The sequence below is a fragment of the Anser anser genome, assembly GCF_964211835.1.
Source record: "Anser anser genome assembly, chromosome: 6".
NCBI lineage: Eukaryota > Metazoa > Chordata > Aves > Anseriformes > Anatidae > Anser > Anser anser.
In genome coordinates, this window is record NC_139726.1 from 4593383 (window position 1) to 4621328 (window position 27946).

Sequence of the window (27946 nt, forward strand, 5' to 3'; positions counted from 1 at the left end):
AGAAGTAAAAATATATCTTATTTGCTTGACAAAGACACTTGTAAACAATTTCAGGAATAAAACAGTCAAGAAACTACACCGGGTTTAGATGGCCAGTATGTGAAAAACTGAATGGAAATTAATGCAAGGATGTTCAGCAACTTCTCTTCTGTGCTATAACTGCTTTATAACCAACTTGCAGGACTTTGTAGTTACTCTTTCAATCCACAGTATGAATGCAGAATACTCACTATTCTTGGGAGGAACTTTTGAAAAGGCTGGAGACTGATTTGCAATTCTCACCTCGTCCATCACCCCTTTTCTGGATGTGGATTTTCTGGATTTGGACTTGCATCTTCTACAGCAAACAGTTTAACTTTGTTTTATGTACTTTTCAGTTTACAGATATAGTCGCATTCTATATTTTGCAGTTAAGGTTATAAACATCTTTTCTTCAGAAAATAGGCACCAGTCATCAAAAGACACTTTGGTAAAACAATGATACAGAACGGCTTGGTTTTGTTTGGTTTTTTGTTTTGTTTTTCTCCTAGAAATTCATGAATTTTTAGAAGTACTTGATCTAATAATTCACACAAATATTCTGAATTCTGGGTGCAAACTCCAGGACTATTTCTAGTCAATTTATTTTTTCCTGGATCTGTTTCTGTACATAAACATGGAAATGGCAGGAGTTACACTGCCAAATTTACATTCAGAGGTAACAAGGATAGTTGAGCTAAACTTATTTAATATTTGTGCAGAATTTTAAAAACAAGACATTATATGAAAGTTTTTTTTTTTTTTACACTAGATTTATGTGTAACTAAGATATAAATATTGGTTTCTTTCTCTTTTATAGGTATATATATATATTAAATTGTATCTAAGGAGAAACTATTCAGAACATCTTTTCAAAAAATAAGAACTGCTCCCAAAGGAATAAAAGAAGCAAAAAAGCCCTTGTTTGATTTATTTGAGATAAGGCTCTTCAAAACTTCTTTTTTTATGACTTAAAAAAAAAAAAAAGGATGTACACAACACTCCTAACCTCCTGTTATGACAGTTTATGTTTCCTATCCAGCTTATTTAACTCAAATGCCTGGGAAATAGACACAATTACCACCTTATGGAATGCTACTTAACTTTAAATGCTCCCCTCTGAATAGAAATCCACTTTATCTTCTCAGAGTTATTCCAGTTTCTCAGGAATTATTTCCTCTATAGGCTCCTGAAATGCTCTTGTTTCATCATTTAAAAATTTAAACTAACAATTGTTCAGAAATATCTTTTATTAGAACAAAGGCAATTCCCATACAGTGGATTCTGTTCACAAGAGCTTGTACAAAGGAGCTGCATACTATGCCCATATACAGCTTTAATCATTCACTCTTTCAGCTGTTATCAATTTAAAACCAATGAAACTCCCACACTGAGTCCATTTGAGCAGTCAATTTTAATATCTTGGGGCATCTGTAGTTATTCTGAATTGGCTGCAAAAGCAGAACTAACAAGTTAAGCTCTAACCATAAGTCTACATCAGGCTGGTAAACCATACATCAAACACAGACAGTTAGTCAATACTGTAGTATGAAAAACCAACAAGCATTTTTAAGAAGAGCAATATATTCATAATATGTTTGGTGGTATGGTTTACATTACACATCCCTGGTATCTGTGCTTTAAACCTTCTATTTAAGATGGTGGGGTGTGTGACAGCTTTGCACATGGATATAAAATGAGACACCAGAAGAGGAGAGAATGGACATTCGCAAGTTGTATAATATAAAATGATGATTACAGCTGCAATGAATTGCTCGTTCTGGTGAGCTTCAAGTTCTCCCTGAGTCTGACAGAGCTGCTCTTTCTGAGTAGCTTTCACAGGCTGCAGCAAAGCCACTAATCCTGAGCTGCAGAAATCCAGTCTATGGGAGACAATACTTCTGGAAAAGAAACAATTAAAACAAAATCACAAAAGCCACATCCTCACTGAGAATGCCATTGTTTAACTGTTTTTGGTGTATAGGGATGAGATGTGGCCACACTGAGAAGGAATTCATATTCTAGTCTTTTTCATTAAAAAAACAGGGAAGGGAATCGCTAGCATCCTGAATTCTCGGGCAGAAGCTCAAATTCTGACACAAGAGGAGAGGGCATAATAGTGTCAAGCCCAAGTTTTTAAAAGCATGAATTATACCTACGTAATGTAATTCACTGCCTTCAAGGAGCGAATACTCGTGGAGTTAACTCTGCTACATCTGGATTTGAGCTGCTGGGCTACCAAAAGCTTTGTATCAACATCTAAGTTGTTGGTCTTCTTGGTATGTTTGAACATTGGTAGGAAAAAGGGGAAAAAAGAAGGAAAAGGCAAAATAAGAGGAATGTGCAGGGAGGGAGACAGAACAGTAGGCACCACAGCAGAGAATTCTTTTGGAGGGGGAAGGAAGGTGGTTGGAAATGCCATATTCTGAAAGGTTACTTCCCCGTGCTCCATGTGTAGACTTGAAATACCAAGTCAGAGACTAAAGTGATGCTCATCACTGACTGGGGCTCCAAATAATGCCACAATGCTTTTACAGTAAGTGGGCCAGATTCTCAGCTGACTGAAGTCAGCAAGGTTGTCAATGGAGCTCCCCTGATTTATACTAGCTGGGAGTCTTGCCAGTCCTTTTAACATGGAGATTTATTATATAACGTTGATCTGTGGTGGTCATCAATTAAAAAAAAATTACATTTGTGAGCAGTTACTGTTAAGTGGCATATGAGCTACCAGATTTGTTTCACATTCTCAGAAAAATAGAGAGTAGTGTAGACACTGGTCTCTTTTAAGAAATTATGGTGTTTTACTGGAGACGAGAGTTCATTTGAATTCAAAGAGAGTGAGGATGCTGTACTCCTTTTCAAAGCAGGTCTCAAAAATGAGATATTTTAAAATTATCTGAATGATTTCTGACCATCATGTCATGATTAGAGCAGCGTCAATGGAAACATCACTTTGTCCAGTGTTTGGCCATCGACAGGGTTTGGAAAATGTACTTCAGAAAGTCAATGTAGTGGTCAAAGAAAGAAACATCCTTGTGACCCACTGTCCCTGCAAGTCAAAGGAAACATTTCCTAACTTTTCCTAGGTTATTATGGGCACCAAAACAGTTGCTAAATTAACAATGCAGAAGAATTACAAAACACACCCAAAAATAAGTCTTAATCTAAACCTTTGGACTTCTCTTGAGCATTACACTCACTACATTGAATTACTCCAAGGTCCACTGGAACATGTGAAACAATTAGGATGTCTTCCCTTGTCTAGAAATAAAATAATTGGTGATCTTTGTGCTGTTATCTGCACAACCACCAACATATGCTCAGCCTTGTACTATAGGCTGTCAAGCCAAATCACAGCTAGTTCTTTTCACCAGCAATTGAATGGCTTTTAGATTCATCTTGAAAAAGTTGTAACGGTTCCAATTTTTATGCTGTTCTGTTTTTTGCCTTAACTTACAAAATAAGTTTCATGAAGTTCCTTCAGCATCTACCCTTTGAAATAAAACAACAACAACAAAATCTAGGTGAGTATCTTGCCAGCTGCATTTTCCTCATTTCCCATAGCATCATTTATGTTGTTAATTATGACTTTTTCTTTTCCTTTTCCTTTATCTTTCAACATTTGCTGAAAGAGAATTTTGTAATAGTCTATTGCCAACACAACCACCATAGCTTTAAAATCACAGTTTCATGGAAGCATTTTTTTTTTTTTCTGGACTAGAGAGGCTCAGAAATCAGGAGGTTAGCAGGGCAATATCAAGTTGAAGGTTGGCAATTCATTTGGGGCAATATTAAATCATGACAAAGCTCAAACACAAAGATCAAAGTTCAATTATAAAGTAGTTCTAAAAGAGAAGATTTATATATTATTTTTCTAGCTTATTAGTGCAGATTCTGTAAATTCTGAGAATATTTCAATTCCAAGGAACTGCCCTAGCATATAAATTTGAACACAGTTATTCTTGAAATAACACTGTTAAAATGGCAGGCCTGAAACATGCCTATTTTCTCCTTCTAGGTTTGCATGCGTGTGTGGAAATACACCAACAAAAGTGTACGTATAGCCCCATACATGTTACACAGAAATGATTCAAAATTCTTCTGTTACAAAGATATTTTGTGTAAGCAGCAGTGAGATGGAACTATGAGGGCTGACAATCTTCATGGCATTTCTCACTGGAGCATGAAAAACCCCATGAACCAGCCCATTGCAACAAGTGGGGCCAGTGTGCTTCATGTTCAGGCTTCTCATAGGAAAAAGACTAAAAAGCAAATGGGACAGTGATGACAAAAATAACTTTTTGTCATATAAATCAGCAGTTCATTCTCAGATTAACATACAACTAACTTTTACACCCTGGTCACATTCCCCTGTTTGATTACCATCCTCCTATTTCTTATTCTTCCCATTTGACAAAAGCATACTTTTTTTACTACAGATATTTCCTACATCCTACAGGAACAAAGTTTTGTTAAGAGTTAAATGACAATCACATAATTTCTAGATTTTCTGATAATACTGTTGGCAGAACAAAGTACCCCAGGAGATCAAACTGCTATTTAATTTTGAAGCCTGTATTCCCAAATTTGGTTAATGCAGAGAAATGTGTCGAGTCTTCTGGCCAAGTGTGTACACATCAGTGACTAACAGCTCACAGAACTGTGTTTAAGTGAACTTACCACCTTAAAATGTATTTACTCATGACTATAATTTACGTGTTAAATTTATTGGAGTTTTGGTTCCAATGTGACATGCAATGTAAAAAATCAATATAGATTTGAGAGCTTTATAGTGCCCCTGGCAAATATGAATAGCACTTGATGAAAAGTGAAGGTTTTCACATCACCTACAGTGCCACTGCTTTGGAGTAATTAACACCACACGCTTCGTAGATATTTATATCAATTCTTCACTAGCACACAGAACAGTTCTTTGTCAGAAATTCGGTACCGAGATGTCCTGCAAGGCTTTAGACACACTTTTATTATGAGCCCCTATTTTAAGGGATTTACAATTCTGACAGAAACATTTCCCCATGGGATAAAAGTTAGTATGTGTGTTCTCAGAGCTGGAGGAATTTTGCTCTTGTAAAAATTGGTTAACATTTTTTTCCCTGAAGAAACAAGCAAATAAATAGTTTTGAGAGGTTTCTGCAACCATTTCGTTCACCTTTAGAAAAATAAATAGATGCATTTTATAATACAAAATTTGGCAGGCTTTTAATTTTTAATCTGGATGGTTGCATTTTGTGATTTAAAAATATTCTAATGCGAGCCTAAAAATTAACATTTAAAAGTGGTCTATGTATAAGCACTGCAACTGCATTTTCATAACATTTTAACAGATTAAGGGATAAACTCTGGTGAAGACAATGAAGGAACCTTATCAAATGTGCATTTCACATAGACTTACCGTAGATTGGAATTAAGCCGTGTTAACGAATCCTGCCTCATTTGCATGGCCAAAACCTAATCCTAATGAAACTGCACGGTAGATAACTAACATGTTTTCTTTATGGTAACATTAGTTTGGTAATAAAATTGTGCTGGGTACCAACACTGAGTTACTGTGCCACAAATCATGCATCTTGTTTTTCTGTAGAAGAGTATCCCAGGTAGAACCAAGCTATGTTTATGAATCAAGACCTTAATGCAAGTGTAGCCAAAACCAAATGCATCTGGCTTTCCTAGAGAGATATATTAGAGGATGGATTTGAGTTATGCTAATGAATCTGGATTTGTTAGCAGGGATCACATCTGATCCGTATGTAACACCGCAGGAGATTCATCAGCCACACTTTATTAAACTAAAAAAACCCACCCCTAAATCCAGAAATTAAAAGACTATAAATTACTACTCTATTACTGTAATAACTGAAACAAACTAATATGATGCATTAAAATCCCACCCTAAACCCACAGGGTACTTCAAAGAGGCAAAACCCTTCTATGTATTGAAATCAAACACTATGAATCTTTAAGGACAGATCCTGAAAGATTTGGTGCGTGTGAAAGTGTGAACACACTCACACACATGTGTGTATCCATGACACTTTTTAAAGCGCCTGTGGAAACTAGAAGCAGAAGCCCACCATTAAGGCACATAATGGTTTCACATATTGAAGACTTCCTTAGAGGAAGAAACACTGTGCTGAACATTTTTGCATGTATCTAAAATGTACAAAGTTAATTCATAAAATCTCCTATTTCTCTTCAGACATGGGCCCAGCTAGTGTTTAACTCTTGTGGCTGCTTCAGCTTCTGCTAGCCGGGGTCAATCTCTTGGCTCAGGACAGACAAGTTTAATACACACTAGCAACACCCTTTGCCATTTTTGACGCACCACTGGAAAGCTCACACTCCAGAGACTGACAGGGGCTGCTGGCAAAATGCCTTTTTCTAGTCAATTTGCATGTGCAGTTGTGGGTTTCACACATAATAATTTGGGAGTGCGTAAATTTTTAAAGCATCATTCCAGACAATATTTGAAAACATGGCTTTACTTGATTATTAGTGGTCAGCACGCTACTGCCTTCAAGTTAACTACCAGCTTCTTAGGAAAATACTTCTTGGATAATCTAGCAAACACTTTTTATCAAAGAAGCCATTTTTTAAGGATATATGAAAGTGATGTCTGACCAACTTAGCAAGAAACTGGAACAGGAAAAAATCACAGATTCAAAGCATTTATTATTCACTGGCACATATTTTAAATTGTTAAAAATGTATTTTGTTGGCAAGTTAGAAAAATAATGAGAAGACAGCAGAAAGTATTCCAGCCTACTCTAGAAAACAAATTAGCCAGCACAGCATCTGAAGTTCCCATTGCTTATATTAAATACCAAACTATATCAGAATTCTTTTCTTAAAAAGAAATGGAGTGGTGCAGCATGTTGATTTGCATGGTGCATGGTGAGTGACTGTACTAAGTGGAGAGGCTTCTACCACATACACAAGAAAGCAAAAAAATTGAAGAAGCAGTCAGTTAGCACAGAGGTACAGGGAACCATATGCTGATTTTTTTCTTTACAGTTCAGCTGTCTAAATTTTCCAAGAAACAGCAACAAAACCATATCTAAGAAGTATTTGTCTAATGCACATATGTTTTTAGCTGAGAATGAAAGAGGAAAATTAATATGTCAATTTTTACTTTTTATTCCAAAAAGTATAAAAGAGAACACACCTTTGATGAGCCCCTTTTCTTGCAATGTTTTCAAGGAGGGTCTTCGAGAGATAAACTTCTTTAATCTGCTCTTAACTCGGTTTCTGTCATTTGAGTCAGAAGCACTGTAGTTCAATCTGAAAACTAAAGGAAAACAAAATAAAAAGCTTCAGTGAAATTTTATTCTTTTTAAGTAGTAATAGTTTGCTCAAATATTCTTGGAAAACAATGGCCCAAACCACCCTAATAAAGTCATGCAGTAGGTCAGGAGTGTAGCTGGTTGGATAGTACAGAGCATCTGATTAATATTTTTGTGAATAAACGTGATGAGTTCACTCTGCTGGTTAGTCACAAAGTTGTATTATTTATTGCCTATAAGTATTTGGATGGCTACCAGTTTACTCATGAAACGTTCTGGAATCCCACAAGTTTCACATGGATGATTTTTTCAACTAAAAGTCCAGACTCGAAGTGCGCTATGCACTATTAGCTATATACTGCTCGCTATGAGAAAGGATGGATGGTTACACCACTAGTGAAGGACTGAGTTCTCTTGCCAAGATGGATTAAGCGCTATATATATATTTAATGCAGTTATAGAAAACATGGCTGCATGCCATGAAATGTGTGCAAGATGCATTAATTTATGGAAAGAAAAGTATTCCCGTCCTAATGATTATATTTTATTATATTTAGGCATTTACCAAACTGAGAAACATTTTGAGCTCAATTTATTCCTGCTCTGTGTCAAAAAAGACACAGAACCCAGCTGCAGAAAATCCCCTAGAGGAAATTTCAAAGGCATAAATTTAACTTCTTGTGTGCTGAGGTGCTTACAGGGCACCATCACAGCTAAGAAAATAGGCTGTGTTAGTAGCAAGGAGAAACTCAAGGCTGGACACTCCAGAAGAAACTGAGATGCCATATGGAGACATGCTCCAAATGTTTCGCTGAAGAAGCAGATTTTTAAAGATTGGTGACAAACCACCTGAGCCTCAGCACCCTTGGCTAACTAACCCTTGTCCTGGGCTCTCTTGCCCCAGTGCTGAGCAGGACAACAGGGCAGCCAGAGCTGTACAGCTTCCCTTGGCAAGGACCTCCACGTGAGAGAGGGGTGGCTTTTGGTTTCTGAGGGGAGAACAGCTTCCCGTCTTCTCTTGAAAATTAATTAATTAATTAAAAATCCTCCAGAGTATTCTCCACAAGCTGATCTAGCAAGTGTTGATCCATTATCCCTTCTGTTGAACTTCCAAGTAGTGCCCTTCATAAACAGCTGCAGTTACAGAGATATTCCCCCATCTCCCCTACCCTGAGTCTCCTATAATGCAGTGATCTTCCTGTAGAGGATCCAGGGGAAGAGATTTTCAAAAAGCAAATTATGATCAAAATTATTGGGCTATTTTGTAGCATGAAGTTTTGCATAAGGTATAAACAGAGCCAGAATGTTTAAAGGTGCACAATTATAAAACAATGGCAAGCTAAAATAACTGGTTAAGCAACAGTAACAGCCCTGGAATATTGTGGTTTACATTACAAATCTGATTTTAACAGCCAAACTTATAAAATGGTTTACGCTTTGCTGTTGTCAAGGGAGAAAAACTTGCCAAATTGTTCATTTTAAGTAAATAGAACATAGCCAATTAAGGAAAGCAATATTTAAACACATGCCTATGATGATCAGAGCATAGTTTGCTTCTGATTTCACTACTGATTTTAACAGAAGAGTGCTCCATTTTCCCACAGCACTAAAATGACCCCACACATACTTCCACAAACTAGTAATCACACAGGACAAATAAAAGGACACTTTACTGGAAAATACACAGCTTGGTACAATAATCCATCACTTATGAAAAATAGAATTCACATTTTTTAATGGTAGCATTCTTGGAGTGATATATCATAGAATATAAAGATTAGCATTCAATTGATGGCTGGTGCTTTTTTAACATTATAGTTGAGGACTTTTTGTTCGAAATTGAGCAATCCTTGGCAGGGACAAGCTAAAATTCCAAGTCACTTGGCTGTGCTATAAAAAGAACAACAAATGGATGTTTCTAATTCTGCATCTTAATGGTACTTTGAAACAGTGAAGTGAATTGTGTTTAGTTTTGGGACTCTCTTGTTGCTTTGGGTCATTCTGTCCATATCAATTCACATGTAGGTTTGCTTTTTCCTGACTTTCAGTGTGAAGCTTCCCAGTTCCAAATGATGCAGGAGTGAAAATATCTCTTAAGTCAGTTAAGATGCCTGCCACATTTCCCATTCTGCAGGACTCCGAAATGCCCACTTGATTTACATTTTTAGCTCTAAGAATAAGCCAAATTTGTTAAGATACTTTAACTGAAATAAACATGATCACACTGTGAATGGTAGGATGGGGAAATCTATGATTTGATAAAAGGGTAAAGATCCTCCTGCTTAGAAAGATGCATTAACCCAGCTGGAAGTTTTATACCTAAAACAGCAATTATAGTGTTAAAACTATGTCTAGATGTAGAAATAATTATTTTCATGGATGATTTTGTATGTTATACATTGTATGGTATAGCACATAGCTAAAAACAGCAGCAAAGCTAATTTTGACAATTTTCCTATTCTATTAAACATGTGAGTCACCAGAGGGAAACTCCAAACCTCCCAGAAATTCAAGGGTTTAGATAGCATGTTCCAAACCCAAGCTTAGCCAGAAATATTCTTGTTGGGATCTCATTTACAAATAGCCCTTCTCTTGCCAAACCATTCTTCTCGCGATATCCCCACATTAAAATGACTTTGCTATTATATTTAGAAATAAAAAGAGCACCAAATGTTACTTCCAAGAGACAAAAAAATATTCTGTTATAAAACTGAAAAACCATGAAATATATATATATATATATACATATACATATATATATATATATATATAGTAGTACCTTCCTTTTTAAATTTCAAGTTCTGAATTTGGCCATGAGTCTTCCATGAAAGTGAGCTGGCAAACTTCAGACAACATAAAAAAAGTGGAAAGCAGTTCCACACAGAAGAAAGACAGGATACTTAAGGGCCTAAGTACAAAATGATAGGAAATAAATCTACTGCTTGTTCTCAAATCCTCTGGCATAAACTGCATAGGTGTGCCATGTGATTGATTGCACTGAATGAACTCATATCCTCAATTCTGAAGCTATTCACATTGACAGAGTCACGTAAGTGCCTCAAAATCAACAAAGAACAGAAGCATAATTCCTGTCCCTTTACACAGACTCTTCACTTAAGTATTTTTTTATATCTTACTAATAAGTTTTGAGACAGAAGAATAAAAGACATGCTTGCTCTTGCTGGGCCAGGGCATTTTTATGGTACATGTAGAGAGGAACCCAACAGCAAGTACAATATTATGCTAACTCTTCTGTTGGAAAGAGGTACAGGACACTTCAACCCAGCAGCAAAAAAACATAACATGAGCACAGGCTGGCTTTCACGTTTGGCTGGGAATTAGCTAGGACCCTTCAGATGTAAAACAAACAAACAAACAAAGAAACCATTTCTGATTACTTTGGTCACTTTATAAAGTGTTTATTTATTCCAGAGGTATTAATAGACAAATGAAAACAAAAAGCAAGTTATTTTCCTCAGGCAATTTGCTATCCGCTCTAGAATTAAGGTATATTAAATCACAACAGCTTATCACATTAGGGAAGTGTCCTGCAGAACAGGTACAAAAAGAAAATAGTATAAATAGAGCATTAGAAAAAAAAAAAAAAAAACGTATTTGTGCCTCTTGGTGTTAAATAGCATTGCAAGAAAACTGGCTGAAATAGGAAGGATAACTAGAGGCTAAATTCTCTGGAAAAAGAAAAAAAAAGGAAAAAAAAAACCACACCTAAATCAAGATAATAACTGACCTGTCTTTTGGGGAGCCCTATATAAATCCCCTGAATACTTATTCAACAGCAAAAAAATCCTAAAAATATATGCAGCTTTTACACAAGAACACAGGAGGAAGGAAGGAATTAATGCATTGCCCTATGCCTCACACCGTTCTGCAAAAACAGCACCATCAGAGTCAATGGAAGTTTGGTGATGTACAGACAAATTGTGAGCCTTATTTGAATGCACTACATTGTCTATATGATCCAGTGATAATAAAAATATTACAGCTTCAGCTGTAATATTTCAGCAGGCTGAAGCTGTGGCTAAAGTATTTGCAAGGTGAAGTTGCGAAAGCCTTTCTTTACAATTTTGGCATGGGCACAACTAAAAGAACCAGGAGAGACTACAACCCTTTCAGGGCAAGGATCAAAATTTTAGAGATTGCTTTCTGTGAATTTAGTAGAGAAAATAAAACAGAAATCATGTACCTAGACAATATATTTCTAGCAGACTGGTTTTCCTGGGTGTGACATTCTAGGCAGAAAGTAAAATGTTTTAATATGTCCTAAACAGCGACATATTTCATTGGCAAGGTTTCCTAACTCCATGTAACACGATCTCACACTCCTTCCAACGACTTTTATTTCACTCTTAATTTACAAAACATTTATATTAAATCCCAAGGTTTACCTATGATTAATTCCTGCCAGGTACAGTATATCTGAACACTTCTAACATGTGTTGAAAGCATTGGTTTTTGAAGAACTATCCATTAATGACTTTCTGAACTGTGACAATGGATATTGACAGTGCTTGTCAGACTAAAGCACTATTGATTGTCTCACATCATGTGTATAGCAAAACCAATTTCTCTCAAGTACCTCTTCCTAACTGAAATACATTATTATGGTGTCTATCTGTCTATTATAACACCCAAAATTATTGTACGTAATTCATTTGGAAAGGACTCATGCAGATTGAGGAGCAGCAGTGGGAGTGGGTAAGGCATTAAGAAATTCAAATAACTTCGCATTTGTTTTTTCTCTTCCACTAGTCTTGTTCTGCAGGTAAAAACATAACAACTAGTCTGGACAGAGCACTGTTCATTTTTTTAACACTCTTGAGGACTTCAAAGCCTCAGGAAGTTCTTAGTTCTTAGAAATGGAGATGACTTGTAGCATAACAACACCCATGGTTACGATTTAATAACTCTTTTTCCATGGAATAATAAAAGGGACAAGCTTGATCATTCAAAATCCAGAATACGCTGATCAAAAACCTAGACACAACTATCTTAAAACACATGAACAGATCCATGGGTTTAGTTGTGATCTCACATATCTTGAACTAATGATTTTTCAAGTGTTTTACAGACTCATGTCCAGAGTCCTCATCAGCATCTTGCAGGACTGAATCAAAGCTGAGATGGCTAAATGGGAGGTAGAAGTAAATAGTTCTCTTCAATTTTGGATAATGAAAGTGCCAGTCTAACAGCAGTACTATCACATATGTGCAAAAAATTATTTAAAGGAGTTAATTCATTAATTAATTTCAAGGAATAGGCATGTTTAATTGCTAAGAATGTCTCATCCTCCCCAAGAAACATACAAGTAACATGCAGAGGCGTATGACTATGCCTACATTCCAGGAGACATTGTAATTTAAAAATATATAATGACTCATGACTTTAACTTTTATTGACTTCATTGGAACTCAGAATTCAACGTCATTTTCATATTTTCTTGGCCTGCAGCTGAGGTAAAACTACTTGTAGTCCTTTAGGGGATGAGCAGCATGCATTATTGTCTATATAAGTGGTCAGTGTTTCAGCCAGCACCAAAGTTTTGACACTGATAAAACCAAGTCACTGCCTCCTTCCTTTTCTTTGTGATCTTCTGAGATGGAGTCAATAAAGCCTGCTCACTAGGGATAATGAATTCACTACACCTACTTTATTGAGCTAAAGACTTTTGTCAGTCATCCTATTTTATTCCTCTGGGAAGTTCCCGGGCAGGTCTCACGAGTTATCCCCACACTACAATTATTGTATCTTCTTTGCAAAAGAGCAAAATGAGAGACAAAAACATGGTTTGCTTGGAGGTACTACAAAAATGATTGGTGGGGAAAATACAGAAATCAGGCGTTACCCCCAATCCCTATGTTTATAAGCTTTAAAATTACAGGTTTTGTGACTACAGAGCGTAGACACGAGAACTGTGGCACCAGATGACAGACTGGGTATCATTGGCCAGGAGATGCTAGGAAGATTTTGTTTTCATGGGCACCAAAGGACCTGAAGTAATTCAAGTTTATGCTCTTAAAACAGATATTTGCCACAGCAACTATATATGCATTTGCAAATGTTTATGAAGCACGCTCAGAAATAAACAATAGGAAAAGGAAAACAGTGATTATATAGTGCAAATAATTTTGCTGTAATATGACAGCTGAACAACTTAAGTGCTCAGTATTGTCATTACACTTTGTGAAATTTGTGTGCATTAGCAGTAAAGATTCAATAAAATGACTGTATAACTCATATTTTGCGTCATGCGCTGATGCATATAAACTTTAAAAAAATTTTGTCTCTCACTAATAATAAATGGAAATAAATGAATAGTGTGTATAAAAATATCATTGCACGCTTACATTGTGAAACAAAATGGCACTCATCCTGCAGATTTTCTTAACAGCATTTGTAGCTAAATATTTAGAAAAGCAAGGTAATATTTCTGAGCATGTCTTGGATTTTTAAAGGAAGATCATACCAGACTAACCTGATATCTTTCTTTAATAAAATTTTGTTGTTGTTGTTTGTTTGTTTTAATAAAAGGGAAATGCAATAGGCCAAATCTATCTGAACTCCAGTTGTACATCTGATACGATGCCAAATGGGAAACTATCAGTTAAACTGGAGAAGATGGAGAGAACTGAAACAGTAACTATGAAGTGACTAAATAAGGTATTAAAATGAGCTTTGTTGAAAGGAGACCTACTGTATCAAAAGAAAGTTACTAGTGCAAGCCCTTAAATATTCTTGGAACTGATCTTTGTGCTTTCATTAATGACTTCAACATAAAAAGTGGGAGCATTCAAAAGTACTTGGTGACTCACAGCTGGGAAGTATCATCAGCTCAGACACAAATCAGGACATGATACAAAATTTTAGTGACTTTCAGACTGGAAGCTGGAGAAACAGATTAGACCTAATACTACCAGACGCACTGTCACAGAGGGATTAATACAAAATATTTCTGTTACAAACTGAAAACTCAGCGGTTGGAAACATGAAAGTAAGTGAGATACCTAGGTGGATTAATTGGTCATAAGTTCACTGAGCTATTTATGAAAAAGAGGCATAAATAAAGCCAGGGAGAGAGGAGAAAGTACAAACTTGCTGCTCGAGGCCCTGGTGAACCTCCACCTGGGTGCAACCTCAGAGGCTGATGTGCACGAGCTGAATTCAAAGCAGACAAGGTGTAGGCAATGCTGTGGGAACCAGGAAAAGAGGCTGCTTAGCTCCTGGAAGTGGATGGGGATTTTGGCGTGCTTGGCCAGCTAGAAAACGGCTGAGAAAGGCTGTGATTGTTCTCTCCGAATATGCTCGTGGGGGTAGGAAAAGGAGCAGGAGATGAGAACAGGACAGCAGGGAGGGAGAAGAACTGTTTAAACTGAAGAACAATGTTGGCACAAGAATAAATGAGTATGAACTGGCCATAATATGAATTTCTAAAACACCCTTTCAAAGAAGCCATGGTAGCAAATAAAACTAAAAGAATTTAAGATGAAGCTTAATAAATTTATGAAAGGGGACACAGAGCATGGTACCTTGTGATAGGAGGGACTGGACTAGATCACCCAGGACATGCCAATCCTTTCTTTTCACATTTTTTTTTAGTACTGTCACAATATTAGAAATGCTATTATCCACACTTACTTGAATATAAAAACCACAATGCCAGAAATCAATGAGTTTGCTTTATTCATACAGTATGACCAGTTTATGTTCATCTAATGTAAAACATGTGGGACTTGGATGAAAGCTGCTGCAACACACAAAGTCAGGCTGCTTGGGCTCTAGGAAGAGAGAGTACAGAGTGCTTGGGAAGGGGAAAATGCTCTCGTTGAGCCTGTACCAGGGATTAGGACTCGACACAGTCAGTTTGCACAAGTGGCTGCGTGCACAAGGGAGCACAGTTTGGTAGGAGCACAGACCACTGTGGACATGCCTGGTCTCGAGCCTCCTTTGGTAGCCACTTTCTGTATCTCTTCAGGTTAAGACTCATCTGGCCACAGAAAAATATGGGCAAAGCTCAGAAGAGCGAGGGAGCAGCTTTTTGCATTTGGTGTGCTTCTTCCCTTTCCCAGGAAAGGGGATTTCCTAATTTCCCGGGGAAATATTCAATAACTCGGATGGTCTAACATACAGGACTTGAACAGCAGCCCTGCACTTCACTACCTGATTTTCAGTGGTTTTAGCCATAGAATCTCATCCAACTCATATAAAATGCAATAGTTTCAGAGAAAAAAAAAATTTATTTGATTTAATGACTATTGAAGTTGAGATATATGATATCAAAATATTATTTAAGCAGTCTTCCCAAAAGAAAACAAACATGCAATTAAAGGTTGAGGAAGATAGAGCAAGGAACTAAAGATTATTTCCAGATCAAGTTGAAACAGTAATTTACAATTACCAATGCAATTTTTAATTTTTTTTTAGAATACAAAGTTCTGTTTGTTTTCTTCTATTGTGGAATATGTCAGTAACTTTCAAGTCTTTAAGCTTACCTCCCAACTGAGTTAGTAAAAAAAAAAAAAAAAATTCAAACAAACACTTTTCAACCTTTTGCACATAATGTGAATAGTCATAATTTGCATTAAATTGCTCAGACAAAAGGACAAGTAAGTTACAGAGTTCCTTTCTCTACAAGGAGCACCAGAGAGACTGTTATGCCAAAAGAAAACCCTTCTGAGTGGCTGGGTACTGCCAGAAATGTGTGCACTTTTAACTTCAAAACCTACATATAATTCTGCCTTATGCTTTGGAAAACAAACTAATTATCTGTAGAGAACAAGGGAGACTTGGCATTGCTGTATTTATACCACCCTTGTTAAGATTTGTACAGATGATTCATATATTTAAATTTAGAAATGAACTTGGATACCTTGTTGTATCTTTTTTTTTTTTTTTTCAGATCTGATCTTACGGGATCTTTCCAGAAAGAAAATCATACCAAAGAATTTCCTTTTTATTGAGACTCTTATTAATTTTATTTCATACTTCTACATTTTAAAAAATAAATATTTTTTTAAAATTTAATTATATTCCCATTACGCTCAGCCTTTAATTATATTCATAACCATATATTTTTGGTCCATGATGTATTTCTGTTGCTTCTCATGCAATAAAGGATAGAATTAACTTATAGTGCATAGGTTATGAAAACCAACATGTTAAAATTGTTTATTTCCAATGAAGGTGGTAGCAACATTCATTTCTACATCTGCTGTTTCAAACCTCAAGTTCCAGTATATTTTTCTAATAAAGCAAGTTTAGCATTTTCCATTGACTGTAGATGTGATATTTTATGAAGGAGAAAGGCACACCCATTATCTTTAAAGTAATCAAAGAATATCTAGTCAAGGATCTGAAATCCATTTGCCGTACTTTGTTTATACATGCACTCTACTTTATCAAATTATCTCTACCTCAATTAAATCATTCGAGTAAGTATAGCAGAACAAAGGATCAACCACGAGCTCATTTTTTAAAACAGAAGAATTCAATGAATTTAAGAATCTGTTTTACTTCTTACCTTAAGTGAAAGTGCTGGTAGGAATCTCCTACATCTATAAGAACCTAAGTGTAAAACTCGGACAGAGTGAACTTCACTGCCAATAACTTCATTTTGTGTTTCCAGATATATGATTTCTATGTATTAAAACACAACTGATTTTCAAACTTTTCAGCAGTTACAGCTCCTTGTTTTGGCTTACAGGCTAGTGTCAGAGCTGCACAGGGAGGTGATGGGAAAGATCCTCCATTAGAGGAGCTTTAGGATCTGCATAAAAACAAATGCATGTGTGACTGGGAGCCCAAAAATGAGCATCTCCTACACTGCTCCTGCAACGGGTTTGCTGCAGCAGGTAGCTGGGACCCCAAGTCTGCCTGACCCTTGTGCTCAGAGAAGAGACCTCCAGAGATGTTGCAGGGCACCCAGTGACATTTAGTACTTCGTCCAGTCTTCAGAACAGCTGCACTGGAACATTTGTCTGGGCAGGCGAATGATTGCTATATATCACAATCTTTCCCTGAAATAAAATCAGGCCAGTCATCACAACAACTTTGAGACACTTCGATCAACTACATGTGGGGTTTGCATGGGTGCACTGACCCTTGCTTTGACCAACCACAGTTAAAATTCAGACAAAATGTTGAAAAGATACACTAAAAGACTGTTTTAGCTTTAAAATTAATGTTCCAGCTGACAAACTGCACAGGGACTTAACCTACTTTAGAACATATTTAATAGCATAATTTAGTCTCTAAAAAGAAAAGCAAAATAACTAATGATGGACAAATTTAGAGGTCGAATCTAGTTCAGATAAACATTCAAAAGTTCAGATGTTTAACCAAACCTTATCTTGTCCATGAAAAGCCTCAACCAAAGAGCTCTATCAAATATAAGTGAAGTACGGAAGACTGTGGAAACTTCTCCTCACAGAAGGAAAATGCTATTATCAGGAACCAGCACCTTATAGTGGCACTCACGTGGTAAGCAGTTAAGCATCAAAGCAAAAGCAAAACATTTTCAGAAAACTGTTTCATGGAAATAGTAATATTTGGATGAAATCCAACACAGAGAAAAGAAAATAATATTAAGGGAAAAGATAATACAAATGCAATTAGACTATCAACCAATAAAACTTAATCTGCGCTTGATAGATGAAACCTTCCAAGCTTAGAATGAATAAGGAAACTGGAGATCAGAGGACTCTGCCTTTTGAAGTCTTGCTGTCCAGATCCTGCGGACCATTATCTAGTTGAATTTTTTAAAGGCATTATGAATATTCCGTCATGGAATAAGAAAACTTTATTACTGTAATGACCTGTAACTTGAGCAGCAAAGATGAATTCCAAGTACACAACTGTTTGAAAAAGGTAAATTCTGCTAACTTAATTTTCTGGACTAATACTTGCCAAATAAAAGAACATGTTCAAATGTTTCAAGGAAAATTTTCACTTGCTAGCCATTAATAACAGATAGCATCACTCTAATGGACCCTCTCCATCCTCACATTCACCAGTTTCGAATGGATTTTAAAAAGTGTATCAGCTGAGAGGAGACCATTGCTGTGTCTTTCCTGGCACTGTTTCTCATGCAGCACACCATATCTACTACAGCATCCCAAAGGAAAGTAAAATTTAGACAAATAACACAGAAAACCAATGGTTCTTTGGTATCCTTTCATTTTCTTTCCCTTCCCTCATGTCACCACTTTGACTCCTCTTTACTTAAGCCTGTCCTTCACCTTTTTATGTCTCTCTACCCCAAGCCACTTTGGCAGTTTAACAGTCAAATTTACTTTTCTCATTATTGAACCCCAAATTCAAACTAGCAGATGCCTAAAATATGAAATCTAGCAGGAAGTTTTTTTTAAGCAAAACTAAAATTCTCAGTTCAGAAATGACTAATGCGTAACTTACATTGTTACAACAATAAATGAAGTATCCCTCTCTGCAATTGTCCCTTAATAGCAGTACTACCCTTGATCCATCATTCTCAATGATCTTCACATACCACTGTAAAAAAACTAAAGTAGTACAGTATTTTCATTATTTTTTTCCATTATTTTTAGTGCTATCTTCTGATTTTCATTCAGATACACGTGAACTGAAATACCTTCATATGAAGAAAGGTAGAAGCATTATAGTACCTTAAAATCATCATAGTTAATTTTACACGGACAAGAAAGACAAATATACATATATTTCCACACCAAAAAAAAAATATACACAAAGCATATATTCGAAGGAGCAAAACTTCTCAAGTGGTTGGAAACCATCACAATGAGACAGATTGTGATTTAAATGAATGTATCCACAGCCCAGTTAGAAGACTGTCAAAGAGTGACCTTGAGACCTTCTTCTACACTACTTAATTTTGAGCCAACTTTCTGGCCCTTCCAGCTAGCTTTTCCCAAGACAAAACCTGACTGATGTTCAGCATCTAGTTTCCTCCATAGACTCATCCCAGGAGGTATTATGGACAAGGCAGCACCACATTTGTTTCTCTCTGCCCTATTCTGCCCTTTACTTCTTGTCCCAGAAGACATTTTACCATCAAGTGTGATATTAAACATCTGCATATCAGACGCAACATTTTAAAAGCACCAGGCTGGTGGGATGCATATGATCATTAGTTTATATCAGACACACACGTTACAGACATCAGGCATCACCAGACATTGCAAGGCGACCAGAGAAGACGTGAGGGAAAGATTTATCTGATAAGGACACATCCATTCTGTCCTAGAAGGCGGTACTATGGAGAGATGTGGATGCAAGTCGCATATCCCTCCGCTCTAAATGAAGTAGTTTATTAGAGACACCCAACAAGCTAAAGGTTAACTGGCTCTGAGTTACATTTTTCTATATCAAAGTCTATTAAATGGCAAATTATCAGATCTTCATCTGCCTGCTTTCCTTTTCTGACTTGCCTGCATCTGGCCACCCTCCCTTAGGCTCTGGGTCCTTGGACTAGGGGATATCCTTCTGCAGCAAAAGTGATTATAAAACATGCAATCAATGTGCAGTTATAACATATGTGACTTATAAAGCTTTACACACAGACACACTCGGTCTAGCAGAGAAACTATTTCTGTGTTCTGGACAAGGTGTCTTCTTGAAGTTCATGATGATAAGCCTTGTGTTCTAGGTGTTTACTTTTTATCTCAAAAAAAGTGGTCATGAAACAGGTAAAAGCAAATCTTAAGATGTATCAGGAGAGACATTTTCATACAAAAGAGAGAATTCTATTTCACATGGCTGTGAGATGACCTCATCTTGAACACCCATAAGCAAGAAATATGAATTGATACAGGGGCAGATTCAGAAAAGGGCTATTGGAGATCAGGAAAAAAAGTAGCACCCTTTCAGAGGAAAGAACCACAAATCTTGGCTGGCTCAGTGTAGTAAAACAAGCAGTAGAAGGAATATGACTTCTGTCTGTAACTCTATTTGGGATAACGAACTTGAGAAGGAAAAGAACTGCTGAAAATAAAGAGCTAGCTAAATGGTGACATGAGAACACATTCCTACCACAAGTCCATTTAGGCTAAAAATTAGAAGAATGTTTTCAGCTTGAAAACACTGAAGTTTCAGAACATCCTTCCAGCATGAGCAGAGGGGCAAAAGCATTACTACTGAATTTCATTAATTATGAAAGGAATCAAATGAAGTAGTTGTTTTCAAGAACTGGGGAATTGATTCAATGCTACAAAAAGTCTGTCTGAGGCAGATAATGCCATGTTACACTTTTCAATAATAGTAACGCAAATGAATTCCTCTCGGGTGAATCCTGGGCACTCTTTAAGACAATGGCCAATGGAATTAATTAAATGGAGCCAAATATTCTTGGTGGTGAGGGGAGCTGCTCGTATGTCATAGTGTTCTCTCCACCGCCAATATTTAAAGCCAACTAGTTGGAGCCTTTTACTTAATTGAGAAACAATATCGCATTTAACCCTTCAGTGGTATTCCCCCCTTTGTCTTTCAGAGGCACAATTGCAGCAGCTATGTGTCACGGGACAAACAGACTTTGCTGCAGAACTGCATGTGCCTACAACTTCTTACTAGCTGGTCTTGTGCACCTACACAGGAGCCTGCCCTTAATTAGGAAACTCTCTCATCCCTTACATAAGGGTGTATATCGCACTTACTGGTACAGCAAATGGGCTCTTTTATCATATGGACTCCATTTCCTACAGAAGATTCTCTGGTTAAAAAGTAGCACTGGTTATAAAGAAATCCACCTTTTAAACTGGAAGTTTTAAGTCCTCCAAGTACAGACATCTTTAATGTGCTTGTCCTCAACCTGTTTGTCTGGCACGTCAGCAGGCAGCTGGTGGAACAAATAGGAGATCCTACCAAGCACATTCATTGCTAAAGCATTAATACACTCAATCCAGGAGACAATAACGTGCTTCTATCCATTACATTCATCTTTAAATATGTGGGATTAGAGGTCATAAATTAAATGAAATACATCCTCCAACCTGTAAGGTACAAACATTGAGATGATTTCTCCATTGGGAAAAAGGTGAGTCTGGGCAGTAAGTAATCCTATCTAGAGCCTGATTTATGGTCTCTCTAATTGAGCTTAATTTAGACTTTTATAACCTAAAAACCTCCTTATTTCTGTCACATTCCTCCCAAAGTACCATGAGGATTGCATCTGGATTAGTTATAAATAGCAGTGAAACCTCAGAATACAATGTAGTCTGACAGTCATTTTTCTGGCTACAAACTTGCAAGCAGGGTAGTCATTCAATAATTCCTATGAGAGGTATCAGAATTAGGCTCAGGGGAGTGACACAAAGCCGTGCTGACTCTTCTTTCCCAAGGAGCAAAGCTCAACAGTCCCTCCTGCTTGCTGTCTCCAAAGACAGTGGTCTAAAATATTTCCTATTACAGTGTAAATGCCTGCATCTATGTAGCTGTATCCAGCTATCAGGCTACATTCTCTCCCTGTGGAGGTGAAATACAGAGATGGAAAATAATGGAGATATTCTTGATGACACAGGTGATGGTGTGTCAAGCTGATGTAACTGGATGTATTGTCTGTTGTCTCAAACAAAAATCATGGTATGTGGCACAGCATACACCAAACTACTTAGCAATGTAAACGCTCACTTAGTAAAGAATTAGGAGACAGCACCAAACCAATGCAATTTTGGACAGTTGGGCTTAAAAGTGGTAAGAGCCAGCATGAACATTTTCACTCACATATCACAGGAGCTGACCCCAATAGTAGAACATGGAAGGGGCCAAACTGCTCAACTCCCGATACCAAGAATGCTGATGTGATGATCATGATTTCTTTGTGATTGCTTTTTCTGAAGTAATTGCCTGTTTGAATCAACCCCTACACATTTTTCCAAAATGCAGCTTTCTTAAACAGTGAGTCAGTGTGTGTAGTTCAGCAGGAAAAAACTTAGAGTAATCATGACTATCCAGTCTCTACATGCCCCCATATCAAATTTATCTTGAGTGCACACGTAGGAGTCTGTTTTGTTAAGAAAAAAATATGGTGCCACTCTCTTTTTTGGCAACAAGAAGAAATATGGATTTGCAACCTTTTTTTTTTTTTTTTCTGTTTAAACTTAAGTCCTTCAATAGTGTTTTGAACAAACCTAAAGAGATTTTAAGACAGACATTTTGTATTATAACATTCCCACGGGTTGTATGTATGATCGTCTTTACTAAAGCTCCTTTCAGTCCCAGTTGAATAAATATGCATTTTATTTCACTAATCTTGAAACAACAGGAATAAAGTTTACTCAGGTCTTTTATACCTCAGAGAACAAAACAAATACTACAAATCTTTAGAGAGAAAGGATATACAAAAGGGCTTGAGGTGAATGTTTCAAAGCAAATACTCTTTAAATGATGTGCAAATTATTTCAGCACTTGAACATGATTTATGAAAGGGGATTAGTCCACTGAAACAAGAACCCAGTTTAAACTGTTGGGTTTCAAAGTCAAAGATGAGAAGTGTTTGCTGGAAATGGCAGAAGAAACCAGATAGTAATCTATAGTGAGGATTTCTGATTGATTCTCTTTAACTGAATCTTCCACTAGCTATCACTGTCATTCATACCTAACTGTAGTGGACAGTATAAAATACCTTCTTTTATGATGTGTTTCTCCATAAAAATGAAGTATGCAATAGCGATAATTAAGTAATAATGAGGTAATTAATAACTCGGTGACTAGCTCTCTATTTACTAGTATGCCCCATAAACGAGCACAAGGAATATGAAACAATTAAAGATTATCCAAGCTCAAACAGATAACTTTTACAGAGTTGTGTGTCAGTGAGCAGACCAATGAGTCACAGGTCACATCTATAATAATACATTATATTATATTGTAATATTCCCACATACTCTTCATGTAATGGGTAGGAGCTACTCTTAAGTACTATAAAAATGATCACTTTTATGTAATTGTAAAGATTAATAAGTGAGCTAACTTCTCATGGTTCTATAATGACCCTGCTGTTCTAGTAGGTAAAGGAAAATTTAATGATCCTGCTCAGATATGATTAATATCTAACTTTTTCCTGACTAAAAATCTGGACTTGGTTCAATAAAAATGAATTAAGTGAACATGCACTGATTTCCCTGCCAAACGTTTATATGGAACTTGGTTATGCCCAATTTGAAAATATGCTTTTTCAACCCAAATAGTAAACTCTGGAAGGATTTTGGAAAGTGAAGTAGAAATAAAACAAAGAATTAAGGAAACATTATAATATAATTGATGGAAAAAGGATATTCAAATTCAGGAAAAGTCCACATTTTTATCAGAACTTGTCACAGTCAGTTGTTATTTTGGGTGTGACATAATCTCCTTTTATAGTGACACAATTTGTTTCTGAATTTGGCATATTTTGCTTCCAAAATCACAATATTATTAATTTTTTGTTGCTGAATCAGTATTTTCCTAAGCTTTAAGAAAACAGAATACCTATAATAAATGTTGAAGAGAAACCTGAGACAAAAAATAAGTAAAAAAATAGTATAGTCCCTCTAGTCCAAATGAATGCTCCTGCCCTCCATAAACAGCAAGTTGCATTTTCTTTCTGTGGGCTTGTTCAGTATCTGAAGCTGACTGCAGTCCTGTTGATGCAATGAAAATAAATGCCAAATATACAAGCTGTAGAGTGAGGAAATTAACATTGCAGTAGAAAGCTGCATATTTGCATATAGCTTGACTTTTGCTTTCTATTTTAATTGTTGTTGGTAATGCAGCACTGAAATACATTACTATTTTATATTTCTTGGTTTTATTAAAAATAATATAATTGACCTATACATAATGCTACCATTGTAAACTAATAAGACTCCCTAAATAGCATCCATTTAGATTTGAACCTCACATCTAACTACAATAAATGGGCTGTGATGGGGAAAGAAGCAAGCACCACACCAAGCCAGAAGGGGTTAAAGCTTTAGAGACTTCTCCCGTTCTTTCCTCAAGACCACTGAAAAACCAAAATGGTTTTCTGTCGTTTCTTTTTGTTGTTGTTGTTTTGTTTGTTTTTGTTTTCTTTTTTTTTTTCCCCCCTCACATTGTACAGTCTTAATTATCTAACAAACTGCATTCAGAGATGATTCTGGATATGTTAGCAGTTACTTAAGAATATTTACATGCTATGCTTCAAGTTTCAAAATTCAGCCCTCTGAAGCAAAGAAAACTAAATGAAACTGGAAAAGCAACTTTGGGCAATTTTAGAGCACACACAGCCCTTACTTAAGAGCTAGGCATGGGGTGCCTGACTTATCCAAAAGATTTTGTAGTGCAAAAAATTGCAAAAAAAGTGCACTACAAAAATGCACCTCTGAATGCAAATCAAAACTGTGAACCAGAAGATATTATAATATATTTATATATATATATAATTAAAAAGATGCTGGGAGGCATATCCACACATTCCCCTGCGGTCATTCCATGGGGAAACTTCTGAGCTAGCAGCATAGAGCAATGCCTTCCCCTTTGGGACTAAAAAGGCCCACGACTCCTGGTTGAAAGTGCAAGAGGAATTTAGGTAAGCAAAATATCATTATTTGAGTTGGCCAGTGGCCAGGGTGGCTAACACCCCGATCCTAATGAAGAGGGGGAAAGGAATCCCAAGCCTGCTGTTTAATATGCATGACATGTCGGCTTTGCTGTCAACTTTTCCTTCCACCCCCTGCTTTTGTCTGCTTTTTCCACCTGTTGCAACTTGTCCTCATCCAGGCTGAGAGCTTGCTGGGGCAGGAATTGTCTTACTTTGGTGTCGCATTGTGTCTGGCACAATGATGCTCCGATCCCCAATTACTCTTATTGAGGCTCTAAAGACATCATGAATAACAATAACACTGTGCAGCCCATAAAGACTTTCCTTTTCACTGAGATATATATACAAAAATATATATAAAATAGCATTATATATATTTTAAATCTTGACACTGTAATTGTGGCTCTCTAAGCTAGAATTCAAACATGGAGGAGGTTTTTACAGGATCCGTCGCACTGCTGCATTACTAACCACCGGATTTTCAGTAAAGTGTTCTTGAAGATAAGAAAAATATGCGAGTAGAAACAATAAAAATAATGCAATTCAATCTTATCAATTCAGGCAGTTCCAGCTTTTATGTGGCAAACAAGGAGATCAAATTGCATTTATCTAATATCACAGATTTTTTAAATGTCTAAAATATTTAATTATTTTGCTTTGGCAACCTAAAGCTGAGGAACAGATTACTGTTCCCACTACATAAGGAAATAACTGACAACAATTAGTATTTATTCTTGTTGCTTTTGTAATAAAAATAGAATTCCATCACTTTCAAGGAAACCTAAAATATTAATAAGAATGTGATGAACTGAGTAAATGTGACGCCATAAGGAAATGATGGAGAACAGGTTGGAAATATAGTGCTTTGGGAATGTATTGCATTATCAAGCTTGTGATTGTGCATTTTGACAAGAGCAGCCCTCAGATTGATACGGTAGCCAAAGGGCACTCTTCCTACTGCACAGCCGTTTGTTTCCGTCTGGAAAAGGGGGAGGAGAAGAGAATTGATCCCCTCCGACAATCGATAGTGACTCAAGCCCCGGCTCTTCCACAAGAGGTCACTCCTGAGTGACAAAATTCCCAGAGAATGGCCAAAATGCAAACCAGAAAGCAACCATGGCCAGAAAAAGCAGCACCGAGTGCAACAGGGAGCACAGCACTGGTTTTACCACCTACACTGTGACTGTTCTGGCAGCTCCTGCAGTCCATACACACAGGAAGGTCTCTTGTTTTTTGGATACCTGCACAGCTTCTGGGACACTTGCAATGCACAGATACTCCCTTCCTACCACGTGCCGTGACAACACCTCTATTCTCAGACTAACCCCGGTGCCCCGTTTTCATGTGATAAAATTAACATGGCAGGCTACTCACCGGCAGACCCAATTATAGTTGGTACTAATTAATTTTATTTTTTTTTTTTGGCAACCAAAGGAAAAGAAAAACCCTACAATCTGAACGATAATGAAATTACTTGGAAATTATGAAGTCTACCACCAGTTTTTAAAAGATTTCTTCACATGGAAAGGAGCAGTGGAGCAAGGCAGGTTTCTTGCACCAAATGTACAGTGGAGATTGCTAGGTGAAAAGCGTGTTCTTCCTGCCTAGGCAATATCTTCAGAAATTAAATGAGTGAAATAGTTGCCATCATAAAATAAAGAGCAATCTCTTTCCATGCATTTGAAAGCGGGATCACACTTTTAGATATTTTGGTAACATTTCCCAAGGCCATCCTTGGTTATTTCTTAGCTCAAAAAAACTTCAGTTAAAACATGAATTGAACCCACACTGGATGAGAAGCCACTGAAAAGCTGCATAACCAAGAGGACAGACATTGTGTGAACTTTGGAAATTGAGTCTGGCAGTTTAAGCCCAATTTTCAATGAAATCAGTGTCTACAACTCAAAAAGCGTAACTGAGAACTACTATTTGTCCTCGCAGTGTAAGCAGAAGCAATTAGGATTAAACATAAAAAAACGAATTCCTACTACTTGGTCCCTAGGAGCAGTCTCCCCAGTTTTAAATTAAAGAATAAATCATTGGAATGCTTTAGGTAGAATATACCTGTCCTCTATATACTTGTGCTGCTAAAAAAGACCAGCAGCACAGCAGTATCTAGTCTAAAACTGGACATCTTTTGCAGCCCTTAAATGCAGAGAAGGAAAATACAAATGAGTGAGCTGTCTGAATATTTCATTAAAGATTACTGGCGGTGGTGGTGGCCTGCTAACACACATCACTTGCTTGTCTTTCGTGCTAAACTGGAGGAGTTTTAAGCCATCTTTTAAAAATCTCCTTTGTCTGGATTCAACATTGGCAGCAGTCAATAATATAAGAGCACTATAAAATTATAAAATCGTTAAACTTTACAAGAACTTTATAAACACACTTGCAGATATTGCACATATCTTCTCTGTGCTCTGCAGTCAAACTGGACAATGAAACGACCACCTGTTAACTGCTAACAATGTGTCATTACCAGTTCTCATGCCTTTTTAAAGCAATTTTGGCTCTAGCTGCCGATAATTCTGGCTACGATACTTGTGTGAACATTAAGGGCACAGAAAGCCAAAGGCAGAAAACTGACAATACAGTTTGTGCTCAGACTACTAATAAGTAAGTGAATAATATGATTTTTCTAATTCCACATAATTACTTGATCTCGAGGGGCCAAAAAAGTTCTGAATACATATTTTAGAAGCGATCCAAGCTACAGTATTTAGATACAAGCTTCGATTCACTGAGATTTCACAGCAGATATTTTCACATTTTTAATAGTTTAAATAGCCTTGAACAAAACAGAGGTTACTCATAATTCTCTAAGGTTTTAAAGGAAACGTAGACTAAGTCTATGCCACTGCTCGTATTCACTTTTTCTGTTTTGTCTGACAAATTATCATTTAAAGATATGTGAGAAGTCAAAATAAATAAATAAAAATGCCCCAAGTGATAAGACAGTTTATGAGCATTTTGCTATTAGCTATAATGAGAGCAGAATCAGGCCCTCAAAACTTACCATGCTCTCAAGTCTTATTTTTTCTTCCTTTGAGAAATGCAATGT

At 36.7% G+C, this 27946-nt stretch overlaps 1 protein-coding gene across 5 annotated transcripts in view; it reads right to left on the minus strand.

The window, feature by feature from the left end:
* Positions 1 to 27946, minus strand: part of ARHGAP15 (Rho GTPase activating protein 15) — a 332393-nt gene that overhangs the window by 130027 nt on the left and 174420 nt on the right. For all 5 annotated transcript variants that reach the window (XM_083841824.1, XM_083841823.1, XM_083841826.1 and 2 more), the window contains one exon: positions 7202 to 7324. In XM_083841824.1, coding sequence (XP_083697950.1) covers positions 7202 to 7324 — 123 coding nt within the window. The remainder of the gene's footprint in view (positions 1 to 7201; positions 7325 to 27946) is intronic.